At 43.7% G+C, this 20,918-nt stretch overlaps 1 protein-coding gene across 9 annotated transcripts in view; it reads left to right on the top strand.

Annotated features, from left to right (window-relative positions):
* The window catches only part of TTF2 (transcription termination factor 2), a 58,983-nt gene that overhangs the window by 32,843 nt on the left and 5,222 nt on the right, over positions 1 to 20,918 (top strand). For 4 of the 9 annotated variants that reach the window (XR_009504307.1, XR_009504305.1, XR_009504312.1 and 1 more), the window contains 7 exons: positions 1,491 to 1,661; positions 4,011 to 4,069; positions 4,911 to 5,061; positions 5,753 to 5,835; positions 7,642 to 7,716; positions 10,610 to 11,221; positions 11,534 to 11,603. Coding sequence is in view for 2 of the 9 variants with exons in the window: in XM_059928768.1 (XP_059784751.1) it covers positions 1,491 to 1,661; positions 4,011 to 4,069; positions 4,911 to 5,061; positions 5,753 to 5,835; positions 7,642 to 7,716; positions 10,610 to 10,754 (684 nt within the window). In the remaining 7 variants the exon portion in view is untranslated. Of the gene's footprint in view, positions 1 to 1,490; positions 1,662 to 4,010; positions 4,070 to 4,910; positions 5,062 to 5,752; positions 5,836 to 7,641; positions 7,717 to 10,609; positions 11,379 to 11,533; positions 11,604 to 11,689; positions 11,872 to 20,673; positions 20,909 to 20,918 lie in introns of those variants that run through there. The other 5 variants (XR_009504310.1, XR_009504308.1, XR_009504309.1 and 2 more) reach the window with 5 other exon arrangements.

The following is a 20,918-nucleotide window of genomic DNA, read 5'->3' on the forward strand; positions in this document are numbered from 1 at the left end:
ATATGCATACATATAATGGAATATTACTCAGTCATAAAAAGAGAATGAAATAATGCCATTTGCAGCAACATGGATGGGACTAGAGATTATCATATTAAGTAATCAAAGATAAATATCATATGATATCACTTATTTGTGGAATCTAAAAAAATGATACAAATGAACTTATTTACAAAACAGAAATAGACTCACAAACATAGAAAACAAACTTATGGTTACCAAACGGGATAGCAGAGGGTGGTGAGGAAGGGATAAATTAGGAGTTTGGGATTAACATATACACACTACTATATATTGAATAGGTAAACAACAAGGACCTAATGTATAGCACAGGGAACTAAACTCAGTATCTCGTAATAACCTGGGAATTCTCTGGCGCTCCAGTGGTTAGGACTTGGTGCTTTCACTTCCAGGGCCTGGGTTCGATCTCTGGTCGGGAAACCAAGATCCTGCAAGCCACGTGGTGTAGCCAAAATAAAAAAATCTTGTAATAACCTTTAATGGAAAAGAATCTGAAAGAGAATATATATGTGTGTGAGTGTATGTATGTATAAGGGAATCACTTTGCTGTACACCAGAAACTAACACAATACTGTAAATATACTTCAATTAAAAAAAAAAAGGGGAATATGTTATTCTTTTTTTTTTTCTCTTGGCAGTTAAAATTTATTTTCTCCTTAGTTATCAAGGATTCTTTACTTTCTTTATACTCTTCTGAACTTTTCCAGATTTTCTAAATTGAGCATATGTTATTTTTATGAACAGAAAAAGAACTACTCCTGGTATTTGAAAATTTTTTCTTTTATTAAAAAAATTTTTATTGAAGTATGTTATTCTTTTGAGGTGCTGTAGTAATGTATCTTTTTTTTGGTAGTAAATTGCATCTTGATTATCAATAGCTTAATTAACTGTACTGTTCTAGCTGGGGAGAATAGAATGATCTTGCAATCTGGCAATTTTCTAAGAAGTTCCATCATTTGATTGATTGATTGATTGATTAAATGGATTCCTTTTTTTTTTTTAATTATTTTTGATTGCGTTGGGTCTTCGTTACTGCACATGGGCTTTCTCTAGTTATGGCGAGCGGCGGCTACTCTTCTTTGCAGTGCGTGAGCTTCTCATTGCAGTGGCTTCTCTTGTTGCGGAGCACGGGCTCTAGGCTCACGCGGGCTTCAGTAGTTGTGGCGCACGGGCTTAGTTGCTCCGCGGCATGTGGGATCTTCCCGGACCAGGGATCGAACCCGTGTCCCCTGCATTGGCAGGCGGATTCTTAACCACTGCACCACCAGAGAAGTCCCTTGATTTATTTTTGATCTGGTGAAAAAAGCTTGCAAGATTACATTTTAATCTGGGTTTACCCGAGGAGATACTGATGGTAAATTATGAGACATTTTGCCACGTGCTGTGTTAAACAGTTAGCACTTTGGCAGGTCACGTGCCTTGCTGCCTCAACCGCCCATCTGCTCTGTCCCCTGTCTGATTCTGCTCAGGCCCTGGATCCGAAAGAGCTGAAGAGTGAAGGCCTGGTCCTTTCCCTGGACGAGCAGCTCAGAGCCTTGACCTTGTCCGAATTCCATAACTCAGAGCCGTCTGCCTCCGTTTCCCTTAATGGCAAATGCTTCAAGGTGGAGCTTTTTGACGACAGGAGAGAGAGCACCAAGGTAGTATGATCACCTCTATTCTAGTAGAAAGACTTTGACTCCTTACACATTTCCCTGAGTGAGAGCGCCACATTTGTCCAAGCGAGTCCAGCCATTTGACAGCAGAGCTGGAGCTGTTAGATGTTGGCTGGTCAAATCCTCCCTCCAGTCTTAAATTCTAGTTTGAGTTGATGAATAAAACTGAAGTCTTACTACATAGTGGGCTTTCAGAGAGTGGCTTGGGCCGACCTGGCATCAGGGCAGATTTCTGGCATGGATTCCTGGGGAAGGAGCCTGTCAGGTGTATGCCGGCCACAGGGCCCAGGCAAGTGAGCAGTTTGTTTTGGGAAAACAACGAAGGCCTGAGCCTCGAGACTGTGTAATACGTCTGAGCGCCAGTTGCTTTGCTTTGTTGAGAGGCTTCCATCTGCCGGGTTTGTTTCCTACCAGCCTCTCCTCATTAGTCACTCTGTTCTGTTTTCATTGAATGTTTTAAGAACTGAAGGGTTCTATCAGAGGAAGGCCGGGGTGTGTGTCCTGCCTCTCCACTGGCTCGCTTGGAACCTGCCCATTGTCTCGCCTGCCCTGAGGGCTGGGTTCCCTCTCTGCTGCTTTCTGAGGCTGCCTCAACCTCTCTTCAAAGGCTTTAAAAGATATAACTAGAAAGGAGGTCACTGCCAGGGGAATGGTTTTACCAAAGAATTACTTTTAATTAGATTTTTAAAATATTTACCTAGGTCTTCACCCTCAGTAACTGAGAGAAACATAAGAAGGGCACCACATGTGGCCGGACTTCAGGCCCTAGCACCCTCAGTTAGCTATTGGGTTAAAATTCATGTTCCTAATAATTTGTGTTCCTGACAACTTGTCTGATACTCAGGTCATCGTTCACAAGGCTTCTTAATGTGAACCCATTAATCGTAGTTCACACCGCTTAAGGTGGTTTCACGTGAGGAAGGGAGTTTTGTTTGGTAGCACAAACCTAAACTCATACAGAATGTTAATAGAATTTGGCCCCAGCTCACAGCCCATGAATCCTGCTTTCCCACTGCATTTTTTTCAAAATACCTATCGCCAGGTTTTTCATGAGGCAGTTCGAGAACTTTCCACAACCTTGAGTTGCCAAGACACCAGGCACTTCATGTACCTGCTTTTTTCCTTCCTACTAATTCAAAATGGTACAGTCCTGTGACTGTCTTCCTGCCCAGGCATCAGCGTGTTTGTTCAGGTGGGAGCGCAGCCTTACGCGGGGGCCTCCACAGGTTGCCACTAGCACCACGACGGCATAGAATGGAAGAGCTAAGGGCACCTCAGTTCCTCTGGCTCAGCCCCTTTTTACTGATGAGGAAGCTGAGCTCTTAACTGGGAGTTCCAAAGTGATCCAGCCCTGTGATGGCAGAATAAGAACTCTCTTCATCTCCTGATTCTTGGTCTAATTTTCGTCCTCTTCCGTCATTCTGGGGATGAACTTTAGAGCCTTTGGAAAGGTCATTCACATTAGCAGTCAGGAAGAATGAGCCCAGCTGCTCTCCAGAGTCCTGCCCACGTGTTCTCATCGCCTGGTCCCTCATAGGCTTGAATATGCCCTGAGCAGTTTTGGTAAATACCCAGAGAGCTTGTCGTGAAGCTTGAGCAAGTATTCCTCAGCCTGGACAGGTTCTCTTCTTCAACATCTTTTGCAGCAGACCTCAAACTGGGTCAAGCTCTTTCACTTTCTCCTTCTGCAAATGTTAGGATAGTATCTTCTCTGGTCCAGCAATATGCTGAGTGCTAGGGGTGCAGAAATGAACCAGACATACGCTGGCTCTGCCTCTTCGGAGCATATCCGGCCATGAAAGCAAGAGATGACTAATAAGCAATTAATATATAGTATGAAAAAGACCATGATAATAGAAAGAAAAGGTGGTATAGTAGCATGTAGGCAGTGGGCTCCTGGGATTGGAGAGGACGTCCAAGAAGCTGACACGTAAGGCTGTCCTAGGCAGAGGGAACAGAATGGACAAAGAGGAGACAAAGCATGGCTTAGTGGAGGGAGAATGTTGGTATCGCCCGAGCATCATTTGAAGAGCGCGTAGTGAGGGTTGAGGCTGGAGATGTGAGTGGAAGGCAGGGTAGCAAGGATCTGGGAGGCCACCGTAAGGAGCCTGGGCTTTGTTCTCAGCGGGAAGCCACTGCAGGGGCTTCAGCCAGAGGAGGAAAATAAGAAACTGACATTTTGGAAATAGCCCTCTGGCTGCAGAGAGGAAAGGGAACTAGAAAGGAGTAAGACCAGAAGCCGAGAGGCTGTGGAGGAGAATGATTCTTTAATTCAGAAAGTGGAGAAAAGCAGATTGGCTTAAACCTCCGTATGTTAATTCCACCTTTTCCCAGATTTCATCTCTGTTGGCAGAATTGGAGGCAATCCGAAGAAATTCAGGGTCCCAAAAGAGGTAAATGTGTTATTTCATTATCCAAGCATTGCTTGTAATTACGCTAGAAAATTTAATATTGCAGATAGTTATAAATCTTCGCTTTTTATATCAAGGACCTTGAGTCATGCTTAGCAGAAAGCACTCAGGTTACAGCACAGCTTCCCTTTGATTTCTAATTAAAATATTTGTGGCACTGGTTGAAAAGGCAATCCCTAGAGGATCCGAGTAAACTGAGCATCTGAAGAAGTGTTTAAGAGCAGAGAAGAAGCATCTCAAGAAAAGCAAGAGAGTAACAGGTGGGCGAGGGAGGGAGAAGAGTGGGGTCAGACCGGGAGCCCCCATGGTGCTGGGGATGTTCCTAAGCTGGGGACGTGGTTATGGGAGGTTCATTCGTTGTTTGACTTTACTGTGTGCTATTCAGTGCATTTGTAGATGGGAAACATTTTGATCTAAACACATAAAACTCTAATGAAAGCACAGCATGGGGGGAACAGAGAAGCCCTAGCAGCTTACGGTTCTGACTGGCAAGGGGGGCCTCTACCCCTCTGCAGGGGCACGGACCTCCTCTGGAGAAGCACTAGGCCCCAGGTGACCAGAGGCTGCAGCCAGTACTTTAGCTTAGCCACCACTTTGTTCTGACTTCATTTTGCACAAAATAAGTTGTAGACTGGATCTAGAAATAGCTGGAAATATTGTAATCTTACAGTGTCACCGAAGTGTGTACCCTTAGGTAGCAGAAGGCCTTTCCTCGTCCACATTTGATAACTGAATTGTACGAATAACAGGCGTTAAAGCCCTGCGGATGAATTTGTTTCATCAATTCGGGGGCATTGGTTTTCTGTTTTATCCTTCCTTCCAGTGTCATCGTCTCTCAGTGGACCAGCATGCTGAAGGTTGTAACCTTGCACCTTAAGAGGCATGGACTGACTTATTCCACCATCGATGGCTCTGTTAACCCCAAACAGAGAATGGACTTGGTGGAGGCATTTAACAACTCCAGGGGCCCTCAGGTATGAGCTGATCACAGCAGAGCTCTGTAATCAAGAGCAAATTGTTCCCAATTACACAGAGGAAATTTTAACATAGCTCGATTCAAAAATATTCATAGCTTTGATCCCTCCAGGTGTTTTTGATTCCTTCGACATTTATTGGGGATACACATCAAAGTGTGCAAATACTCTAAGAGAATAAACTATGAGGGCTAAAAAGAGAGTAAGAACATAACTGGTTAGGATCAAGAGACTCTTTGTGGAGGAGGCAAGCCTGGCAGGAAGGGTGGGATCTTGATGTGAGGAAAGATGGAGGGAAGTGGGAGAACAGAGGCATCTAATTATGGATAATGAGAATTTGGAAAGCACTAGTTGAGTGATGGCAGGAGAATCATGGCAGTGGTTGGGGGACTGATGGAACAGACAGAATCCGGTTGATGGGAAGTTTATTGAGCTAACCACCCCTGGTGCTCTAAATGGTAGTATTCATACATTTCGGCAGGCGCACAATTAATGTTTTGAGAATGACTCACCAAAAAAAGGTTAAATGAGAATTTTCTCAAAGGTGAGGCATGGGAGATAGGATCTCAGAGTTTCGAAACAGTGCCTTTATGACAGCAGAAGAAAATTTGATAAGAGCATGTTGCTAAGAAGGAGAGGTGATTTATGAGACCAAGTCTGTGTAAAGTTAATGGTGTGCTTCCTTTTGAAGGTTATGCTAATCTCTCTCTTGGCTGGAGGTGTTGGTCTAAACCTGACCGGAGGAAACCATCTTTTTCTTCTGGACATGCACTGGTAATGATTCTGGATTTTTCTTGAGTTGTCACAGCATAGCAGGGAGACCAGAGGGGCAGTAAGGCCTGACTTCTTATATTGAGTGTGTTCCTTTCATATTATGGAGCTGCCTCTGTGCATACATGTGTATAAGATACAGATCAAAATGGTGTAGGGCTAGGGACTTTCCTGGTGGCGCAGTGGTTAAGAATCCGCCTGCCAATGCAGGGGACATGGGTTCGATCCCTGGTCCGGGAAGATCTCACATGTCGCAGAGCAACTAAGCCTGTGCGCCACAACTACTGAGCCTGCGCTCTAGAGCCTGTGAGCCACAACTACTTGAGCCCATCTGCCGCAACTACTGAAGCCTGCGTGCCTAGAGCCCGTGCTCCGCAACCAGAGAAGCCCCTGCAATGAGAAGCCCGCACATCGCAACGAAGAGTAGTCCCCTCTCGCCGCAACTAGAGAGAAAGCCCGCACACAGCAAGACCCAACACAGCCAAAAATAAATAAAATAATAAATAATTTAAAGAGAGAGAGAGAGAAAAAAATTGGTGTAGGGTTAGTTGCCGGCCCTGAATTCCTGAGCAAGCAAGGCTTCAAATGACTATTTAAAATAGTCTGTTCACTATTTATTGTTAATCTAACATCTGTTTCCATGGAAACTGGGAGCAGGGTGGGGGGTGCTTTTCCTTATGGCCAAGAGCTGCTTCACTCAATGAAGAGTTTTATCTCTTCAAAACACCGTATTTCAGACATACTTGCTGACGTCCAAGGAAATCTCAGCCTTGCCGAAGAGGGAGAACTGTTACTCCAAAGGGAAAAGGCAAAGGAATTTTCTAATTATGTTAGACACATACTTAACACAGAGCCTTGGACTCACTGCACATAGTGTCAACACCGGGAGTATGGCAGCATCCTTCCTAGATACGAAGTGAATGACTCATGTATTGCTGGGAGAAAGCGTCTTAATTTGTCCCTGTTTTGAGTTTTCAGTGATGCCAGTCAGGGATTGCCGCACCAGGCACTGGTGCCAGAGATTGTCATTTGTTAATTCTCCAGGCAGCCCAGATGGGCACAAACAGGCCAACCTGTTATTATCTTCCTGGAGAATGTGGTTAGGTCTTACTTGGGACTCCCCTATACTCGTGAGTGAGGAAGCAGAATGGGGATCATGCTGGTTTCTGAGTTGGAGCAATGTTATCCAAGATTTTAAAGAGGTAAGATGAGAAACTAGTTTAGAATTGATAATGAGAATCTAGAAAGAATGAAACAAATTAAGTCTCCTTAGTTGAATCATAGAATATTAACGTTGAAAAAGGCATTAGAGATCATTTGCCAGCCCTCCTGTTTCCAAGTAGCCATCTGAAGCCTGGAGGGTTGTGGTTAGATGACTTGCCCAAAGTCACTCAACTAGTTAGTGACAGGATTTGAGCATTGGTTTAACCTCTGTTACTTAAGAGTTTCCAACTGATGGTGGTGCTAAGAGTTCCTATTAGCAATCTGACCCCAGTTTCTCATGAGACGGCAAGAAGACACCTGGGGCTTTCTGAGTCCCACATAGACTAGAACAGAGATCTACACATTTTTTCTATAAGTATTTTAGGCCAGATAGTAAATATTTTAGGCTTTGCCAGCTACATAGGTCTCTGTTGCATATTCTTTGTTGTAGGTTTTTTTTTTTTTAACAAACCTTTAAAAATGTAACAACAATTTTAAACACAAGAGCCATACAGAAACAGACTGTGGGCTGCGTTTGGCCCATGGGATTTGCCCACCCCTGGTCTAGGGTGTCAGTACCTTTGAGCTTTACTTGTCTTCTAACAGGAATCCGTCACTTGAAGATCAAGCTTGTGACCGAATTTACCGAGTAGGGCAGCAGAAAGATGTTGTCATACACAGGTAAGTAAGTAAAAGTCTCCAGGACAAAGGTCTGCTTTCATGAAAATTTTTCTTGGGTAATGTTTTAATAGAATGTGTAAAGTATTTGATGATCACTGTACTAATGGTGCTTGTGGGGCACATCCTTGTTGGTACTCACAGTCAGGAAGGGAACACAAGCAATTTGTGGATAACCTTGGAGTTGGTCCTGCAGAAGAAGAAAAGCTTATGAACAATGCTGAGCCTTAACTCAGTCAAGGCTGCCCATGAAAGGACCCTCCTCCCTCCCTCTCTTCCTCTCTTTCTCTCTCTCTCTTTTTCTTTTAACTTTTATTTTGACATAATTCCAGACGTATAGAGAAGAATGTAAGAATTCTTACAAGAATACCCCAAAGTTCTTGATTGCAAGAATAATACCAAAAAATTCCTGTGCACTGTGACACTTGTGTGTGTGTGTGTGTGTGTGTAAGTTTTTTTCTGGACCATTTGGCAGTAAGTTGCAGACATGATGCTCCTTTACCTCTAAATATTAAAATATGCATTTCCTAAAAATGACATTCTCTTACATAACTATAATAAAGTTATCAAAACCAGGATGTTAACAATGATACAATACTCATATCTGATCTATGGACCTTATTCAGTTTTGCCACTTGTCCCAGTGATGTCCTTCCCAGCCAAAGAAAATTCTAGGTCCTGTGTAGCATTTGATTGTCATGACTCTTTTGTCCCCTTTAATCTGGAACAACACCTCAATCTTTCTTTGTGTTTTATGACAGTGACATTTTTGAAGTGCACAGGCCAGTTATTTTGTAGAGTGCCCCTGTCCTTGAGACCCTCTTCTCTTTAAAAACAACAACAGAACCTGCCTTAATGGTACAATACAGTCTAGTTATGGACCTCTTTTTCTTCTTCCTTTTCATGGCTACGTTTTCTGAATAATTAGAAATCCTTGTCTATCTTTACTTACTTACTTCCCATTCATTCCCCAACCTATACAAACTGGCTTTCACCCCCATCGCTCCATTAAAGCTACTCTTGCTAAGGGACACCAATGAATTCCAAAATTCGCCAAGTACAGCGATTATGTCAGTTGTTCTGTCTTTAGCTCTCTTCTCAGCTCACTTTGTATGCACCTCTCTTAATAATCCCGTCTACTCCAGTAAGTCCAAAATCTATACTCTCTGTTCCAAGGTTTCCTAAACTTCAGGCCCAGATATCCAAATCCCCATGAAATATCTGAATCTGAGTGTCCACATCCACACCCATTATTCATTCACTCATGCATTTGTCTCATTCAACTCAAAAAACGAATACCTGTTGAGGAGTCCCCATGTAGCAAGTACTGTTACATGCTCCAGGGACTCACAGTGTCACAAGCTGAGATTGTTTCTCCCTGGTACCTCATATCTACTGATTCTTCTGAATTCCTTGTCTTTGTGAATAGTATCACTGTTTATGTATTCATGGAGCCATAACTAGACTCCCCCTTCTTGCTCACATTTCACAAACCAAGTCCATTCATTTTATTTTCTAGGTGTTTCTTGTAACCATCCCTTTCTTCCCATCCCACTGCCATTTCCTCCTTTCAAAACTAAGTTTCTTAGCATCACAGGCAGAGTCACTTGTGATCCAGCCCCCGCCAGCCTCTTGAGCTTCGGCTGTTGTAGTACAACATAGTTTTTGACTTTTGCCCTGGCCAGACTTCTACGACCCCCGCAGCAGACCATGTTCCAAAACTCAGCCATGGTTTTACACATGTTCCTATTCCCTGGGATGCCCTCCCCACTGTTCTATCTGGCAAACCCTTGCTCATCCTACAAGTCACACTAAGAGTCAACTTGTCAATGGAGCCTTCCCTGAAGACCCCAGACAGATTTCTTTTCACTCCTCTTGTACGCTGGACATACTTCTGTTATAGCGCTTTCCAGGTCATATTATTATTGTTGCTGTTTATTTTCATGTCTTTGTTTTGTGTTCTCTTTGACTGCAAGACCATGTTCAAATCTCCGTTCCTACACCTAGCATAGTGCATGGCATATAGTGAATCTTCATCAGCACTTGTTGAATGAGTGAATAAGGGACAACAGTGGTATTTCCTTGGTTTGTAAAACCTGTTTTCAGTGTGAATTAGCCAAGAGATAAGACACTCTGTACTTAAACCAGCACACATATTCCTAGCAGAAACTTGATAAGCTTTAGGCCTTCTGACCTTATCAGGATGGAGCTTTTTGTGTAAAAGCTGGATCTCTATACTTCTTTTTGGATTGGGATATCTTTTGCTTATTTTGGCGCTTCTCAATTATCTCAGCTTCAGAAAGAAATAAAAGGTCAATCTGAGGTCAGATCACTTTATTTTTAAATTTTTTAAATTTTTATTTATTTATTTATTTATTTAGGCTGTGTTGGGTCTTTGTTGCTGCACGCGGGCTTTCTCTAGTTGCGGCAAGCGGGGGCTACTCTTTGTCGCAGGGCGCGGCCTTCTCATTGTGGTGGCTTCTCTTGTTGCGGAGCATGGGCTCTAGGCACACGGGCTTCGGTAGTTGTGGCACGCGGGCTTCAGTAGCTGTGGCTCATGGGCTCTAGAGCTCAGGCTCGGTAGTTGTGACGCATGGGCTTAGTTGCTCCGCGACATGTGGGATCTTCCTGGACCAGGGATAGAACCCATGTCCCCTGCATTGGCAGGCGGATTCTTAACCACTGCACCACCAGGGAAGTCCAAGGTCAGATCACTTTAAATGGATATATATTTAGTCTAAGTTGTTTAGGTCTCCTAAACATAGAGTTCTTAATCAAACCTAAGGAAAAATAAAGGAAGAAATCTCATTTAAAAACTAAAGCATAAATAGACATTTGAATATGTCATCAGATATGCTGCTTTGGGTTTTTGATTATTTGCTTGTCTATTTTTCAGATTTGTTTGTGAGGGAACAGTGGAAGAGAAGATCTTGCAGCTCCAAGAGAAAAAGAAAGATTTGGCCAAACAGATTCTATCAGGATCTGGAGAAGTTGTCACCAAGCTCACCTTGGCCGATCTCAAAGTCCTTTTTGGCATCTAACTTCCTGTTTATGGGGCTCAGAATAGTGCCATTGTTGGTTTGTATTAGGATCTGGGGAGAATGACCTAACCCTGGTCCTTTGAGCTCTCGTTGCCATTCAGTTTCACCTTCAAGCCCGCCTCAAAGTGAGGATCAGTTATCATGTTAACCACTTGGTTAACCAGTCATGTTAATCAATCAATGTATTTAATGTGTGACATAGAAACCAATAAATTACTTCAGATAAGAGAAAATGCTTTAGAGTTAGAGAATTTGGAAAACAACCTTGGGAGAGTTGTACCTAAGCTTCAGTAAAAGCTCAAAAAGCCCTCTGTTGCTTTTCTCTTCTCAGCTGGTGGCGACCCAATGTTACTGCCTTTTCTAACACAGGCTCCATCCCATCTCTTCATCTCCTGTCAACGAGGCTGCTCATATAACCATCTCTTTATGGGCTGAGCAGAAGCGGGTCTCTACGTAATATGTAGATGGTTAGTATTTGTATCATTGTATTATTTAGAATTTGGTATCATATCATTTAGTGTTATTATATTATTTTGTATTGCTATCATATGTAGTATTTATGTCATAAAATTTAATTTTTGTATCATTTTTCTAGTATTTGTATTTTTACAAATTTACAGTATTTGTAGCACTTAGTATCATTGTTTCATGTAGTATTACTGTGTCATTTAGTATTTGTATTATCATTGGCATAATCCAATAAACATGTGTTTGACAGTGTAGCAGAGATAATGCTTTGTGTCCACTAACCCCCATTTCCTTTTCCTCCTGGCCACCAGAGACTACATTTCCTAGTCTTCACTGCAGTTACATGGGTCCGTATTACTGAGTTCTATGGAGAGAAGTGATGTAAGTCATTTCTTATCTGCCTTTCTAAAACCTTGCAAGTGATTCTTTGTGCTGTTTCTTCTCTTGTTGGCCCACTGAATACAAAGGAACTGATGGACGACTACAGGGCCCTAGAGATTTGTGAAGCCACTAGGTCAGAGATTCTTAACCGACTGTTGTCCACAGACCCTCTGGCAGACTGGTAAGCCTCAGTTCCTGAACGACATCGGAACAAAGCCTCCTGTATGTGCCTCCCTTCTCACCCTAGCTCGCCTACATTGGACTATGACATGATCAAGAAATAATTTTTTTTAAAACCATGAGACTTGGATGTTTGTATAGCAGTTTGTATCCTGACTAATACAAACTCTTGAGAATTTCTTACTTTGGGAAACTATTCAGATTCCCTTCTTCCCATTGGCAGTCATTTCCAAAACAGTTACTCAGCTAATTTCTGCTAGAAAGAATTGTATTTCTTCCTAGATAGAACTGTTGCCCTCCTCTGAGTTAGGATTAGGTGACAAAGCCCTGTGTTAAGCCAGTCACAGTATGGGCTGAGGCACTGGGGCCTGTTTAAGCAAAGGTGCCCTCTAAGGACATGGTCTAAAGGCCCACAGAGGCAAAGACAGGTGGCCTGGAAGGAAGAGTTCTGACTTAACTCTACTTCCAGGTTCACCTTAGCTGAGGGTGTAGCCTTGAAAAAATCATTAACTTCTCTACACTTTGGTTTCCGCATTTGTGGTGGGCATTGTTTTTAGAACTTCGGCAGCTATAGTGAAGTCCCTGATAAAATCGGGAAATGGAGGATGTAAGATTACCCTTCGGGAGTTACGCTGTAGGATCAACACACCAGGGCAAAGGGAGTGTCACCTGAGAAGCAGTGGCTCCCAGGCCAGCAAGAACGTACAGACCCTGCCTCTGCCGTTTGCTGACTGTCTGGCGTTCAGCCAGTTGCAGGTTCCCCAGGCGCCTCAGTTCTTTCATCTGTAAGATGTGAGGATTAGCATGCAGCTCACTCTGCTCCACTGGGAATTTAGCAACACACATACACACCATACCCCGTTCGACCAGATCGACAGGTGGGTCACGTCAGCCAGAAGGCGTGTTAGGTGAACACTGTCAGTGTCCTTTCCAGGGACTGTTTAGGAGAGAGGCGGTGTCAACTCTGAGGTTCAAGTATTCTTGCTTTTAGTCTGAAGATGGATGCAGGGATTATAACCTACAATCTTCAGATATTCAGAGCCCATTGACCAATGTAATCTACTCTAATATTCCTTCTGGTATCTTAAATAGTTTCTCTAGTGTTCCTCATTCTGATTCTAAGCTAGCAAAGCCACTCAGTCTTGTCTTGGGTAGGTGTTCCTATAACAGGGAGATGCTATCGATGTGAGGCAGATACAGCAAAAATTGGAACCACTGTCATACCAGACATGCATCCCTCAGTCCTAGCCCTGGGGTGGAAATGTCTCATGAATTAGTATAAGTAGCATTCTGGTGTCCGTCTCAGGCTCACGTTCATTTAGTTACTGTGAGTCCGTTGCTTAAGGTCAGGGCATGACAAGCTGGGTCCCTGCACCCTCTAGCAGTGGGCAGCATCCCACAGTGTAGTGATCTAATTGAGGTGCTGCCCTGTGAGTTCTGCCAGTGTCAACCAGCCTTCCTTTATGTGACACCATAACTGTCAGATTTTCTTTTTACCTCTATCTGCCTACCTCAGCAGACTTAGGCAAGAACAGTAAATGCTTTGTTAACCATGAAGTGCCATCCAAATGCTAGTGTTATTGCTGTGGGACCAGGTCTTGGAATATGAGAATAAAATAGAAGCATGGGTGCAGCTGAAAGACCCAGATGGTGAACATCTGTCACCAAAGTGCAACATTGCTGAGCACCCAGTTTACAAGGTATTTCTTATGTGACAGAGTTGCCTTCATGGAAGGTTTATAGTTTGACTTCTTTTTGGCAGTGTCAATCAAAAAAGGGCATCGTGCGTGCCATGGCTGGATGGAACCTGGGCCCTTTAAAGCCTTACCAAGGACTCCTGTTGCCATCCAGTTATTATGAACACAATAGGTAGAATGATGTCTTTGTGGGACATGACCCCTTCCTCTAGCAGTCATGTATGTGATCTGGAATGGCTACGTATGAATACTGGGCTCTTTCCTCTCTCTGATTGTCTTGCCCAATGAAGTAGCTTTCTGCAGGGCTGAAAGGTGAAGCCAGATTATCCTGCACAGATAGTCATGGAAATGCCAGTGCTCGGTGTGGCCCCTCTGGTGTTCTGAAATCTTGATATCTACCATAATGCCTTGAGAGAATTTGGGTTTACAGAGTGGGATATGGTACTGCTATTTGCTATGTAGCATCTAGCCCCAGAGAAAGCCAGAAAGAATTAAAAGGCATTCCTTCAAGCACAAAGAGAATTACAGTAAGAATTTAGAATTTGTAGGCATATGACCTCGATTAAAATGTTTTCATAGGTAAAAATGAAATCAGCGTCAGTTATAGTACAAAGTACCACCTGAGTGAGTAGCCAGGGGACGGGGATGGAAATGAAAGAACGGCCTAACCCCTAGCGGGGAACAGGGAAGACGATGTCTTCGCTAGCTCGAGTCCTTTTTACCAGAATGCTTAGCTAAATCGGAGTGTAGGAAGAGATTACATATGAAAGGAAGGATGGGAAGAATACTTTCACTGCTTAATTATTCATACATTAATTTAAAAACATATATTAAACATGCCAGGGCACTCCTGGGCGCTGAAAACATAAGGATAAGCAAAACCCAAAACAGTCCCTGTCCTCCTGAGGCTTCCAGCCTAGAAGGGGCGACAGGCATTAATCAGATCATCACGTGTGGCTGCAAAGTGGCCATTGTGATGAGTGCTACAGTGGCGGGGGCGGGGGGGGGGGGTGTCCGCGTGGCTGGGAGGGCTTAGAACAGGGATTTGACCTAGTTAAGGAGGACTTCTCTGAGGAAGTGTCGAAGGAATTGAAATCAATACGTAGAAGCTAATAAGGCAAAGAGTGAAACGCCTCTTCCTATATTCTGCTTTTAATTAGCATTCACTTCACCCAACCACCTCTTAATTGAGAAAAACCTAACACACAGGTATACATCCTCTGGAGTAGAGCTGAGTGACTGCCGCATTTTAGAGATTAGAGAATGGGTGGGCTGGCAGGTATGTGTGTATGTTTGTTATCCAAGAAGGCCCAGGTGTTTATCCAGTTACAACATCCCAGGGGACGGAGGCTATAATTTGCGGCCCGTTTCCTCCTACCTGTAACACCAAGAGATATAGCTTACATCCTGCTGCTGCACCTTGTTGATGCTTCAGTGCTCACAACTCAGAGGTGGTTTCTGAAGCACTTTGTTACGCTGGGGACAGTTCCTAAATCCTGAGACTTCTTTTTGCCCTCACCTTGGAATCGTGGGCTCTGCAGATCAGTCTTGCTCTGCCAAGTCTTTCAGCTAGGTTTACACTCCACTGTAGCACAGATCAAATAACAGCCCCACTCCACCCCGCCCCACCCCACCCCCGCACAAACTTTAAATATCTGTAGTGGAACTGTTACCATGAATATTGCTTAAAGGCTAGGGCATTTGCCAGAACCTAGGTATCTTATAGAAATTTTCTGTTGCAATAGAACTTCATCTACAGTACAGTTATCCAATTACCAAAAGCTTTTTCCAACTGAAATAAACGATAAGCTTTTTATTCTCAGTTCTGAAATCTCATTCATTAAAAGACACATGGGGCAAAATGATGTAAAACAACAGGCTTCTTCATGGCAATCACTTCCCTAGATGTCTGAGGTAATTGGAAAATTCAAGGCTGGTCCCTAAAGTGCATATAATTTATCCAACAGTTTTGAGAGAAGGCTGAGATTTTTTTCCAAGTGGTATTTGGTTGAAGGAAAAATGTCAGTCTGGGGGAAGGGAAGTCTGGCCTGTAGAAACAGGTACCAAGGAGATCCAAACTAAAAATTCTACCAATTAGATTTTTTTTTTTAATTTATTTATTTTTATTTATTTATGGCTGTGTTGGGTCTTCGTTTCTGTGCGAGGGCTTTCTCTCGTTGCGGCAAGCGGGGGCCACTCTTCATCGCGGTGCGCGGGCCTCTCACCATCGCGGCCTCTCTTGTTGCGGAGCACAGGCTCCAGACGCGCAGGCTCAGTAATCGTGGCTCACGGGCCCAGCTGCTCCGCGGCATGTGGGATCCTCCCAGACCAGGGCTCGAACCCGTGTCCCCTGCATTAGCAGGCAGACTCTCAACCACTGCGCCACCAGGGAAGCCCTACCAATTAGATCTTTATTCATTCAACAAAATATTGATTAAGCCTCTACTATGTGCCAGGAACTGTCTTCCGTGGGGATAGTATAGTGGTCAATAAATGTCAAATCCCTGCCTTCATAGACCTTACAGTCTAGGGTAAGAGGACAGACAATAAAGAAATAGAATATATATGTTAGATGGTGATGAAGCGGAGTAAGGATGATACAGAGTCTTGGGCTGGGGAGTTGCTATTTTATACAGGGTAGTTAGGGACCTCTCCAATAAGATGGTGTTTGACAAAGGAGCAGAAACCTGAGGAAAATGAGAGAGTGAATCATGTAGGTATCCGTGAGAAGGGCATTCCAGGTGGAGGGGCAGTGACTGTAAAGGCTTCAAGACAGAGTTTGAGGGGCCCCAGGCAGGCCAGTTTGGCTGGAATAGAGTGATGGGGGTGGGGGGGATGGGTAGGAAAGAGAGAAGAGCGAGGATCCAGGTCCTGCAGGGTCTTAGATGCTGATGTAAAGGCTGTTCTGAGTAAGATGGGAGGCCTTTGGAGGTTGTCGAGCAAGACGAGTGACACAATCAGATGTATTTTAAAAGGACTGTTGGGTGGAGAATAGACTGTAGACAGTTGAGAGTGAAAGCAGGGAGACTACTTAGAAGGCCATTGCAAAAGTCCAGGTGAGAAATCATGGCATCTCAGACCAGTGTGGTTAGCAGTGTAGGCAGAGAGCAGTGCTCAGCAGATGTATTTTGAAGGGATGGCAGATAGGATTTGCCAGTGGATTGGACGTAATGCCAAGGATGTTTCCAAGGTGACTGGCTCCACCCCCTGTAGGAGTGGATTTGGACTTTCCTTTCAGAGAGCTGGAGAAGACTGCAGGAAAAACACTTTGGTGCTGGTGGTCAGTTGGGCAGTGAGAATTGGAAATTGAGAGTTCTGTTTTGGACATCTTAAAGATGAGGTGCCTATGATACATCCAAGTGGAGATGTTAAGTAAGCTCTTGGATATAATCATATGGAGTTTGGAGCTGGAGATAAATTTAGGAGTCATCAGTGTATAAAAGGCACTTAAACTCATGAGAGGATGAAATCACCTAGGAAGTGGGGGGAAGATAAAAATGCAGGAACTAATCCTTGGAGCTCTTAAATGTGTAGAGACTGGAGAGATGAGGAACTAGAGAAAGGAAGTCAATGAGATAAGTGATTAAGAAGAGTGATGCGGGACTTCCCTGGTGGCGCAGTGGATAAGAATCCGCCTGCCAGTGCAGGGGACACGGGTTCAATCCCTGGTCTGGGAAGATCCCACGTGTCGCGGAGCAACTAAGCCCGTGCACCACAACTACTGAGCCTGTGCTCTAGAGCCCATGAGCCACAACTACTGAGCCCTCGTGCCACAACTACTGAAGCCCACACACCTAGAACCTGTGCTCCACAACCACAACAAGAGAAGCCACCGCAATGAGAAGCCCACGCACTGCAACAAAGAGTAGCCCCCGCTTGCCGCAACTAGAGAAAGCCCGTGCACAGCAACGAAGACCCAACACAGCCAAAAATAAATAAATGAATGAATAAATAAATAAAGAAGAAGAGTGATGCCAGATAAACCAAGTGAAGAAGATCTTTCTTGGAGGGGAAAGTGATCAGCTGTGTTAAATGCTGTTGATAGGTCAAAGAGGATAAAGATCAAGAACTGACCATTGGATTCCATAACATGGATATTACAGGTGACCTTTACAAGAGCTGTTTCAGGGGAGTGGTGAGGATTAAAGACTGGATTAGATCCAAGAGAGAATTCAAGGAGGGGAAGTAGAGATAGCAAACAATTTTTTTTTGAGGTCTTTTTAAAAGGAAGCAGAAAAATGGAGCAGCTGTCAGAGGGGGATGAAAAAACTGTTGTGGACTGATCTGTGTTCCCCGCAAATTCATAGATTGAAGTCCTAGCCCCCAGTGTGACTGTATTTGGAGACAGGGCCTTTAAGGAGATAATTAAGGTTAAATGAGATCATATGGGTGAACCCTAATTCAATAGGACTGGTGTCTTAATAAGAAGAGACATCAGGGATGCATGTGCAGAAAAAAGGCCACGTGATGACACAGGAGAAGGTGGCCATCTGCAAGCCAGGGAGAGCCCTCAGGAGAAACCAACCCCACTGGCGCCTTGGACTTCCAGCCTCCAGAACTGTGAGAAAAGAAATTTCTGTTGTTTAAACCACCCAGTCTGTGGTATTCTATATGGCAGCCCTAGAAGTCTCATACAAAAATCAAGGGAAATTTGTTTTTTAAGATAGGGAATATTGTAGCATGTTTATTTTCTGAAATTAGCCATCCAGTAGAGGGGGAAATTACTGGAGCAACGTTCCTGGGTTGTAGAGATGGAATGAGAGCTCATATAAAAGTTTGCTTTTGATAGGCATATAGGTAGATTTGTAGACATGGTGGGAAGTTCAGGAAATTCTCTTCTGAATTCTTTCGTTTTCTTGGTGAAATAGGAAGCAAGATCATAAGTGGAGAGGGGAAGTGGAGTACAAATTGCAATTTGAGAAGAAAGTAGGAAATATAATTGTCTAGGAGAGTGGAGAATAAATGGACTAGAGAGATGTCAGACTACTACTGGGCAATGCTAAGAGCCCATCAAGATCACTGGTCATAGATTTAAAGGGAGACTAGTCATCATACGTTCGTGATTTTCTCCAGGATCATTCAGTTGGGTTAGATGGAGATCTGGATCTAATCTGGGGTTTTGCCAGGCAAAGAGGACAGAGGGAGACTACATGCAAGGGCGTGATGATGCTCTGTAGAGTCCAAACTGAGAGAGGATGAAGGAAAGGACACGAGGCGGGGGAAGGGAACAGTGGGAAGGTGGTCACTGCACTGGGGATTCTAGGGAGGCAGAAGAATTAGTAGAGTCAGGTGGGTGATCTGGAAAGATGGGAGGTCTTGGTTGCAGGATGCTTGAAATTGAGATTATGCAGAGGGAGCAGCTGGAATCAAGGTCTAGGGTATGACTGACTGCTGGGTGAGGGAAACAAGAACATTAGAGTCATGGAGTTAAGATGTCTTCGTGGATATTGAATTATTCTAAGACTGATGAGGAGTAGTACTGGAGTAGCAGCAAGTTTGGTGCTAAAATCTTCAAGGAAAAGGGGGGAATGACTCGGGGCTCTGTGGAGGGCTGAACCACGTAGGGGTAACAGCTTGCATAAAAGCCTGAGCTTCAAGGCTGGCCATTTTTAAAGGAGGAGGAATAATGATCTAGAACGGGATTTCTCGACAGCAGCGCTATTAACACTTTGGATGGAATAATTCTTCATTGTGGGAAGCTGGCCCGAACTGGGCATAAGCAGCATTTCTGACTTCTACCCAAGAGATGCTAGTGGCACCCTGCCCCCAGCTGTGGCAAGGAAAAATGTCTGAGACTTTACTGAACATCCTTGGGGGACAAATTCACAACATCAGTTGATAACCACTGATCTCAAAGCAGCAGTGCTGAGCTAAAGGACTCCTACCTGACCTCTGGGCCCAGTGATTATAAGGAGTGAGGAGGAGCAAATAATAATTTCAGAGGGTTACAGGGCCATCAGGGAGTTCTGGGAATATCAGATTTTGGTCAGAGAGAAGGCTGAAGGGAATCTTTCCAGAAAAGGGAGAAAATATAGTAAATATCTTCGTATTTACAGCTACAATGTAGCTCACGTCTATCAGCCTTAAGGAGGAAATTTTTCCAGGATGACCTGACAGTGTGTTTTGTCTAATTATTTCACTGCCTTTGCCTGACTCAATTCACCATTCCAAGGAGTCACTTCTTAATGGATCTTACATTGCAGATTTCAATAATTATATTTAATACATGCTGAGTTTTTGCTATATAAGAAATCAAGTGTCCCAGAAGAACACACAAACTATGTACAGTGAAGACCACGGCAGGGCTGGGGCACCAGTGCTGTGTACCTCCTCTCCCAAGAATCCTCTTCAGTTAAGCAGGCATGCTCTAGGAGTCAAAGCTTCTAGTTAACTTCCTAGGTATACAGACAAAACTGAAGACGGTTCTTTAAAAGACAAAGAGGGTGAGAGATGTGAGGAGGATGAAGGTATCTGGATCACCTGGCATGAGTACATCTGCAAGGAATTTATGAGGTCCTATTTCAACAGCATTTCCCTTTATTTACTGACTATGTGTCTACCCCTGACCAAACAGTAATCTTCTAGGATCTGGGGTTATGAGATGAACGTGGTGTAGAGGGGAAGTGGCGGACCTCCACCTTAAACAGCAATATCACGTTATAATCCATTTAAAGTGTGCTAGCAACAAGTGGATATGAGGAAAGGAGGTTTTTATTCTCTGAGGGACATACCTAAATAACATGTAGCTCAGGGAGAAATAAGAAAGTTACACATCAAAAAGTGAGGAACTAAATTACCCCCGTGAGTGCTAAATTCCATTGGCATGGGTACCTCTATGTCTGTACAAAACAGAAGGGAGCCTCCTTGGTACAGAAAGGACATTTTTTTTTTTTTTGAGGGGGTGATACAGAGTTTATTCAATTAGATTTTTCTGTTTACAACTGAGATCACATCTACATACTATATTGCTAGCCTACATGAGTACATTATTTCTAACGAGTTTATTAGACTTAAAATGAATGGGCTCAGTCATACAAAAACATGCACACACTGACACTGTTTTAAAACAGTAGTGCATACATTATACTCCTCCTATAAAGCCAGCTTTGATTAACAACCGCTAGTTTCAAAGATCTGTCTGCTTTTGAAGATGAACTAAGATACACACTGTATGATTCTAAAATCTATTTTAGCCATTTTGTACAGTCGCTCTCCTACTGGACTACAGTATATACCTACTGGACTACAGTATATATGTTTTAAAAGGACACTAATGAGGGGCACCATCTGGTATTAACTTTAACCAGACAGCTGACTGCCTCCCCTCCCCCCAAAGACCTTTGGCCAAGAAGAAGAGAAACGTAGTGTGGTCTCTGGTGCTCGACCACCTGCACGTACAATCAGTGAGTAACTCACAAAAAGGGACTTGGACACGAGG

Source organism: Balaenoptera ricei, chromosome 1 (assembly GCF_028023285.1).
Source record: "Balaenoptera ricei isolate mBalRic1 chromosome 1, mBalRic1.hap2, whole genome shotgun sequence".
Taxonomy (NCBI): Eukaryota; Metazoa; Chordata; class Mammalia; order Artiodactyla; family Balaenopteridae; genus Balaenoptera; species Balaenoptera ricei.